Here is an 8,736-nt window from a genome sequence, read left to right as displayed (position 1 = left end):
CACAATTCATCCATGCTAAAGGTGTTTATTTGAAAGATACTATCACCGATTGATCTGTTTCAACATCTGAATCATGAAGAACAAAACTCTTGAAAGATGTAATGTCAGGGAAGAACATCATCAGGGATGGCTTTGTTCAGCTACCGAGCATTCTTATAAGGTTCAAGAAAGGTACGATGCTCAAACGTTCTGAGACTGACAGTAGTCAATGCCCAAAAGATTCAGGACATCAAGTCTGTAGCATGAGTTTTGGTTGTACCAAACCTGGGATCCTAAAAAAAAGAAAAGAAAGTACGATGAGTTAATATCCAAGATGTTTTTAAATGATCTGTTCATAGATTGGCAGCCCTTAATACCTGGGACATTGCACTTGCATTCTTATTCAAATTGGGCCATTTCAAATATCAAAGCAATTATGAAAGCCAGCTGAGCAGCACTAAGTGTAAATACTGCTATGTTAGAATGCAACATCCTATGCCTGATCTTTGGAGCATATCTCACATGATACTGGTTGCAAACAACCAGGTTGCTATAAGACTCAGAGTACTTTGCTGATGCTGCAGGACTGACTTCTGAGTGAAAGATTCTTTTGTAGTCACCAAATACAATTGGACCTTTAACTCATAAAAAGGATCACAAAGATATGCTATGTAATATTCTCTACCTTTTCTAGTACTAAGGGGCACTATAGTACTCTATACTGTTAGTATATATTACTGTGTATTGTACAGTTATGTTAGTGCTACCTCATAGGTCCTGTCAGGCTTTGACATTATCAAACAAGCCTATAAAGTTGAGGCCACTAAACTCCTACATTGCAATCACTCTACCTCTGAAAAACCTACAGGGAATGAAGCAGCTTGGCTTAATACTGGGAAACATAAGTGCTTGACTTCAACAGGAGCTGTTTAATGGTGGGTTTCTTCAATAAACTCTCAGCAATCTCTGAAGTGAAGGATAGTAGTTTTTGAGACTGTGCTGCCGCTTTACCTCGGCATTACAGGTAAGTTCAGTGTGCAAAATTCTGGACCAAAACTTAAGCTTCCTTAAACTTTAGTAAAAAGAGTAGTAAGAGTTTGGATTAGAATATTTTATTGGAGTTTGTAACTCAACATTGTTCTAATCCTGAGCTGCAGAGATACTGAGCCCTTTCTGCAACTCCTAATTTGTGCCTGTCTCTAGTTGTAACAGCAGCATTTGTGTATTTCTGAAGGAAAAAAAATCACTTGCTTAGTTACACATAAAACTTGTATGATCACACTTACCCTGGTCCTGCTGCTGTTCTTGATAAGCCAAGTAAGTTGTGAGTCCTCTGCACAGACTGTAGATCTCTGGTCCATAGGAATTGAGGTCACGGATACGTCTGTTTGAGATGACGTATCTGATATCCTTTGAAACCACTCTTTCGCCTTTCACGTTCTAAACATCAAATAACATCATTCAACAAGATCAGTGCCTTGATCCATTAAATGTTATGCATATTCCTATTTCTGGAATGATGAGTGAATGCTTGATGTTCTACCAAAACTCTGTTTAGTGCTTAGTCTTCTAAAATGATGTGAAAATATGAGACATTAGTAAGCACTGAAGACAATTCCTAGGACAGATCTTTCTAAGGGAGTCAAGGTGGAAGCAGGCTAAAGAGAATGGAAAACTTCACTAAGTAGCTGCATAGGAAAAGAGAAGTACAGACAGTATTTTAACACGGATTTACCCCCAAAGTATTTTCTTAGTCGCTTACTAACCTCTTACCCTAGAGATACGTGAAGAGTGGAAAGAGAAGAAATCTAATCAGTTATCTAAAACTGGAACCAAGCAGAGCAGTAGCAACAGTTGGCAGATGTATTTACATTAATATAATTCGCAAGCAGTTTTTATGACCTCTTTGAGAACTGCTGAATGTTTTAATGGGATAGTTTCTCTTAACTGTTCCGGGGTGCTTTGTTTCCAGTGAATTTCAAATATATTTTCCTACTTTGTCCTCTAGACAATGTTTCCGTATGCCTGATTTTCTCTTATGACCTAGGCTTCCTGCTAGTTTGTATTTCATTATTCAGCTATAGCCACAGGACTCCTGTTCTGGATCATACCATTAATACGGAGGTTGAACTGAATATGGGCAGATGCTCTCTTATACCTCAAAGGAAAATGGAGATTCAAACAACAGCACACACAAAGCAATAGTCCAAAATGGAAAGTGCAATTTTTTGTTGAAATGACTCAGAATTAACCATCTTTGTAACTTGCCATCCAAAAATAATATTGCTGAAAGCTTCCTAAAATAAATTGTTTCTTAGCATACTACAGAACTTAGACTTTTTCAGAGAAAATGTAGACTGGGGGGAGAGTGGGAGGGTAGAATGCACCTACTCTTTTTCTTTTGAAAAAAGACATCACCATGACACTTCCAACAACCTAGTCTACTCAAGAAAGAGAAAACATACTCTTAAGAAACAGCTTGATGGACTCCACAGTTAAGAGACACTTAGCAGGGATTACTGAGACTGTTCTATACTTTCAAAATTACTGTGGAATTTTATCAAAAGGTTCCTGAAAGCCCACTCAAATACACTTCCTTCTTGCTGGTAAGCAGTGAGTTGAGAGGGCTTCAGAGGGCACAGATATACATCTTAGTAAAAGCAAGCTTGGAACTATATTTAGGGGTGAAAGGTTTTGCTCAAACCTGAACTTATATAACTACCCCATTTTTCGTCCCCATCACACATTCTTTCCCTTTAAAGCCTGGATTTTTATAAGGATTTAGTTCTCAGACTTTAGGAGGAGTCTATGTCTACAAAAGGTTAATATGCTGAATGCTGAAATTTTTGAAAATTTTGCACTAATTCTGTGGGCTGGACTTATACTAGTATGGACATTAGTTCTTTGGAAAAAGTTTTATGAGGGCTTGACATTTTAGCTAAATGTTTTGTTGTCGTTGTTATTGGACTATTTGCTGTTCCCAAACTAGAGCTTCCTAAAAAATGTATTTTTAGAAATTAGAGTTTCGAAAATTCTTTTCTTATACAAAGAATGTCAGATTATGAAGAGTATTGTGCTAAAAAACTAATTTTTTAAAATACAACACAGTATTAAAAAGTAGATAATCTAAAGTACATAATCCTTTAGATCATTATAAAATTATTTTAAGTGCTATGTAACAAAAACAATAAAATCTCCCTTGCAAGTATCTAGAACAAGATATTTTAATTTTTCAAAGCTTTCAAATTATGTTAATATACAATGTCATTGAAACTGATACAATTTCATGATGAATGTAGATTGCTTTTAAAAAAATATTGTTTTAAAAGCTGTTGAAAATAGCTCTCTGATATCCCATACTTAAAGTTTAGTTTTCTTTACTGTTCAAGTTTACAAGTTACTGCCCCTTTTTTCATCTTACCTTAGTCTCTTCAGCAAGTACAGCAATTGAAGAAAGAGCAGGCATCACGATTTTGTCCATTCTAGAAATGTAGCAGACATTCTCTGACACTACTTTGCTTGCAATAAAGCCCTGTATAAAAAAGGTTGAGACTTAGGAATTCAGTTTTTCAGTAACAGAGATCAAAATAAAGCCTGTATTAAAAATCAAAGTAATGAACATAGAAAGTTTTTACCCCAAAACTTGGACTCAAAATGTTAAGAATAAAGAAACAAGCTGTCTATGTTGGTCAGCTTTCTAGGAGCTCGTCTCCTCATAAATCTTCTGAAAAAGCATGCTCTTTGCCACTCACTGTATCATAGTTCCAAACAGTTTTCCATGATTCACGGGTTGTTTTGTCCTCAATAACTGCCACAAGGGTCTCACTATCGATGGTCAGAATTTGGTAGCCAATGCCAATGTTGATTCTCCTGTAGAAGGGTTGTTTCTTGACTGATTTCACATTCTGAAACTAGAAGACAAAATTAACATTTTTAGACTTTCAAGCGGTAGTCAGTTATATCCCCAAAGCTTTATAAGAGCAGTGCTATAATATAGCAAATGCTGGCCCATAAATCGCGCCTTTAGCAACCACCATATTGTCAAAATGACAGAAGAGTAAGGCACTCTTTAGTAGCTCTGAGAATCTTTTAATAGATTCAGTGAATACTTTCTGTATTTTACAACTGTCATCTGTGGTTTCAGAGTTTTATGCGTGAAAAAAATCTTAGATTCCTTTTCCCTAAAGGCAGGGGGAAATTCAAGAAGCAGGGAATGTATAAACAGAGCATCAATGTAAAATTTGGTCACTATACTCACGTATTCAGCAAGAGCTGGAGTCAGCAAGAGTCCAAGAAGGACTGTAGCCACAATCTGAAAATAACATTGAAAACATAAAAATGTAGCTGCAGGTCTGGCTGACAGATCTTGTCATGAGAATCATAGTGGCTTTTTCTTAATCTGATGTTGAAGTGTACTCCTTGAATATTTTTTGCTTTCATACTGGATTTACAATTGTCACCTAAAGTGAGTCATTCTTGTTTTACCCCAGAATAATGCAAACTAAGTACACATTAGTAGTCTACGTTTTTAAGAGCTGAATCTGAAGTTGCTACAGAGATCTATATAATAATATACAGATATTTTACAAGAGTGAAGAGAGAGAATTTAAATTTCCTCTGCATAGGCATCACAAGAAAGTGGTTTGATCCACAGTGTGTTGCTCCAGATTTGCAAAAAGGCTATTGACAAAAATGGACACCACACTAAGGTTAGCATAGGTTGAATAGTGCATAGCTAAACCTTTACAAAAATTCATCTATTCAGGTTAATATGGTCTAAACTGCAGCCTCTGGAGGAGTGAAATTTCCCCAGAGAGTAACTTTCTATAGTAGAAATAGACATAGGCATTTAAGAGGTATAAAGGCAATAGCTATAAATCAGAGTTTTAGTCTATAAGAAGAAAATAGCATGTATACTCACAGTGAATTTCATTTTGACTGCAGAGCTGATGCAAGTGCAGATGGAACGACTGAGGTGAACCGTCCACCTTATATATGCTAGTCCTCAAAATTAGGCGTGGAATGAGTAAGTATTGAAATAAAATTATCTAGTAATTTGTATCCAAGTTTGTATGTCATTGGACATTATTTCCTGCTATAACTATTTCATAAATATAGGGGTTGTACTTCTGCAAATTCTGACCTGCCAATCTGACAAAATTATCAGATAAGAATCCATTTGCAGTGAAAAAGGAAATGTGTTTTATGATAACTTTCTGACATATTTGCTATCTAATTTTGAAAATCTACATCAAACTGGGGACCAGAGATAACCTAAGGTTTAAAAAAAATAACTTTACATTAGACAGAATACAAATAAGTTGGAGCCTTTGCACCATCTAAAACATACTGTACTTTACCAAATAATCACAGGGTTCACCAAAATATATGGCTCAAATGCAACATTGCCACTGAAAATTGTTTCGTGATAAATAGGACATTTCAACAACGTATAAGTCTACAGGTGTCTCTTTGTTATTCTAGGTAGCAACAATAACTTTTTTCACTTTGCCCCAGCTCATCTTCTGTGGTGAAGTAAACGTTTCTTGTATGAATGGATGATTCACTTAGGGTGGTTTTTGAATAATTGGTTTTTGTCTCAACTTGATCTGTTAGATTTGGGTGCAATCAGTGCAATCTGTCTATAACAGGGAATCACTGTAAAGATTCCAAAATTATTTTCCAACCCCAATTCAGCACATCTTTCAAAAAAATAAGGGATTTTTCTCTCTCTCCATCACTTCTAACCTGTGATGAAAGTGCAATATTAGATCAAATTCTGGTTTAACTGAGCCAAGTCCGCAAATCCTAGGGGAGGTTTTTGATGCATACTATTTTGCAAAATGGTGGTTACATTCTTGATTCTTTACAAACAACAGTGCTTGTATGGATTTGGGCAGAAAATGTAGGTTTCTCTGGGGGCTGTGAGGTCAGACCACACTACTTGTCACTTGCCTGTGGCGCCAATGGGGAGAGAAAAACCCTGACAAGCAATGTGAAGGAAACTGCCTTCTCACGCTGCTTGACAGGAATGAAACCTTTGCTAGACGAATGAAAAAGCTTGTCTTTGTTGAGATGCAGAAAAGGGAGGCAAAGGGCAGAAGAGCTGCCCTGAAGCGGTTCCTGGGATGTGTGTGTGTGGAGGGGGGGCTCCGAGGGGTGAGCGGGTGTGTGACAGGAAGGGGATTAAGGACCACGAAAAATGGCAGAAAAACCCTCCTGAGGCAGCAGCGAGGGCAGGGGCTGTCGCGCTTCAGCAGCCTGAGGTGGGAGTAGCCCAGGCACGTGCTTTGGATCCCATATTCATTTACGTTTGTGGAGGTTTTGTTGTTTGGTTTGGTTTGGTTTGGTTTGGTTTTCCCTGAAGCCTGGTGTTATACCCTTTGTTGAGGGTGTCAATTGTGAATATTATCTTTTTTTTTTTTGGTGTGTAATAATAGTAATAATAAAGCTCTCTATTAGTAATAGTAATAATAAAACATCAGGTTTTCTCGGTATCTTGAATTTTATTCAAGTTCATTTATTAGATTATTTTATGGCCTTTTAATTAAACTCAAATGATTTTGATTTTTTTTCTGTCAATACATTTTTTCAGGTGGTTTTTTAAAATGTAAATGCAGGTGAATCTTCATATTCTGCCTGCTGTGGGATAAGAGAAAAATAGAGATACAAACTAAAACCCTCTGCTTTGTAATGCTGAAGTGGCATGCTTATGGCTTGCCCTCAAAGAATCTAAACTGTGTATCATGGAAAGTGTGTTTGCCAATAAAGTACAGGCCTGTTCTTTGTTGGGCAGGATTTCTTCTTGCAAGCAACTCCAATTTTCTGCACTGTTAATAATAGCTATATATCTCTGTACTTACACAGACATTTTACTGTGATGATGATGATGATGATGATTATTATTATTATTATTATTTTGACCTCACAGTTTAAACCTGGATCAGTTTAAACTTGACTAATGTACATTGTGAAATGTAATGACATCCTAATTAGAGCAAGAAACCAGTCAGAATGTAATACTGAAATTAAATTCCTAAGGTCTGGAAAACAAAAATACTTTATTTAATTGCTTCAGTAGCAGTTCTCTTTCATCTACAAAGTTTGTGAAATGATACTGTAGTACACAGGGTTAACTGAAGTTTTTCAGGCCAATTTCATTGGATAAAGGCATTGCAATGTGTAATAATATAATAACTGGAAACTATGTGCATGAAGTTAAAAGTAGCATATCAAGAAGCTGGACCTTGCTTCCAATGTTTTCTGCATGTAAACTGGAGGTGATTTTTCTTTTGTGGAGGGAGAAGGCTATTGAGGCTCTGGCTTGAGCAAGAGAGTATCTCTGGACCTCGCAAGGTTGCTGTCCTCTGCATGCCCACTCTGATCTCTGCTGCCTCATGGGACTCTGAGTCATCATCTGCCACAGGGTCTGGCTCATAGTCTTCAGGGGCTAGAAGGCCCCTGGAGAGACATTTCCCAGTGACAAGCTATCAGATAAGTATGAGTGCTGTGCCTGCTTTATCTCAGGGAAAATGCAGGATAAAGCTGGAAAAGAGGAAGGAATTCTCTCCAAAAACCCCAGGCAAGTCGGACAGAAGCTTTGTTTAAATACTGCAGCCATATGGTTACTTTTCTTTGGAGGTGCTAAAATATTTTTGGGTGCAGACAGTCAAGATTTGGTTTTAATTTCAGTTAACTAGTAAAGAGCCAACAAACATTTTACTGAACAGGACAGGCTGCTGCATCCTTGACCCAGAGGAGGGGCTGATTCCCCAAGAGGGCTGTGCTGCCATTCAGAGGGACCTCAACAAACTGGAGGGTTGGGCCGAGGGGAGCATCTTGAAGTTCAGCTAAGGCAAGTGCAGGGTCCTGCACCTAGGGAGGAATAACCCCAAGCACCAATACAGGCTAGGGAGGTGACCTGCTGGAGAGTACTGTGTCCAGTTCTGGGCTCCCCAATACAAGAGGGACATGGAGCTGCTGGAGTGAGTCCAGAGGAGGGCTACTAAGATGATTAGAGGACTGGAGCACCTGTCGTACGAGGACAGACTGAGAGAACTGGACCTGTTTAACCTGGAAAAGAGAAGACTAAGGGGAGACCTCATCAATGTATATAAATATCTGAGGGGAGGGTGTCAAGAGGATGGAACCGGTCTCTCTTCACTTGTGCCTAGCAAGAGGATGAGAGGCACAAACTGAAGCACAGGAGGTTCTGTCTGAGTATGAGGGGGCACTTCCTTACTGGGAGGGTGACAGAGCTCTGGGACAGGCTGCCCAGAGAGGTTGTGGAGTCTCCTTCTCTGGAGACATTCAAAACTTGCCTGGATGCCATCCTGTGCAATGTGCTCTAGGTGATCCTGCTCAGCAAGGGGCTGGACTAGATGATCTTCAGAGGTCCCTTCCAACCTCAGCCATTCTGTGCTTCTGTGATTCTGTAAAGTAACCCTTGACTTTCATGAATGATAAGGTGTCTCATAGGTTAACTTGCCTCAAATTCTAGGGACAGGACATCTGAGCAAGGAGGAAAGGTGAAGATCTGATATCATCCAGCCAGCCCTAGTTACTGAATTTATCCTTTCAGACCAGCGGTATAAACAAGTCCCAGCCATTCTGCCTTTATTTTGGCCTAATGACAATTCTATTCTAAAATTTCCAACTGTGCTTTTATTTGGTTAGGGTATGTTCTTTTATTTCCTGTGTTAAATATTTGTGAAACATTGTTAAATAACACCTGTATTCAACTACAGGCTGCATTTC

The 8,736-nt window shown here is 38.3% G+C and overlaps 1 protein-coding gene across 1 annotated transcript; it reads right to left on the bottom strand.

Annotated features, from left to right (window-relative positions):
- On the bottom strand, positions 1-5,384 carry GKN1 (gastrokine 1). Its single transcript, XM_040538341.1, has 6 exons — positions 4,901-5,384; positions 4,238-4,291; positions 3,732-3,890; positions 3,401-3,511; positions 1,266-1,419; positions 1-272 (listed from the first exon to the last, which is right to left on the bottom strand). Exons 1-6 carry the CDS (start codon positions 4,910-4,912, stop codon positions 181-183), a joined length of 582 nt encoding a protein of 193 aa, XP_040394275.1. The 5' UTR covers positions 4,913-5,384; the 3' UTR covers positions 1-180.
- Positions 5,385-8,736: the final 3,352 nt, after the last annotated feature.

This window comes from Cygnus olor, chromosome 27 (assembly GCF_009769625.2).
Source record: "Cygnus olor isolate bCygOlo1 chromosome 27, bCygOlo1.pri.v2, whole genome shotgun sequence".
Lineage (NCBI taxonomy): Eukaryota > Metazoa > Chordata > Aves > Anseriformes > Anatidae > Cygnus > Cygnus olor.
This window is presented reverse-complemented; position numbering and strand designations above follow the sequence as displayed.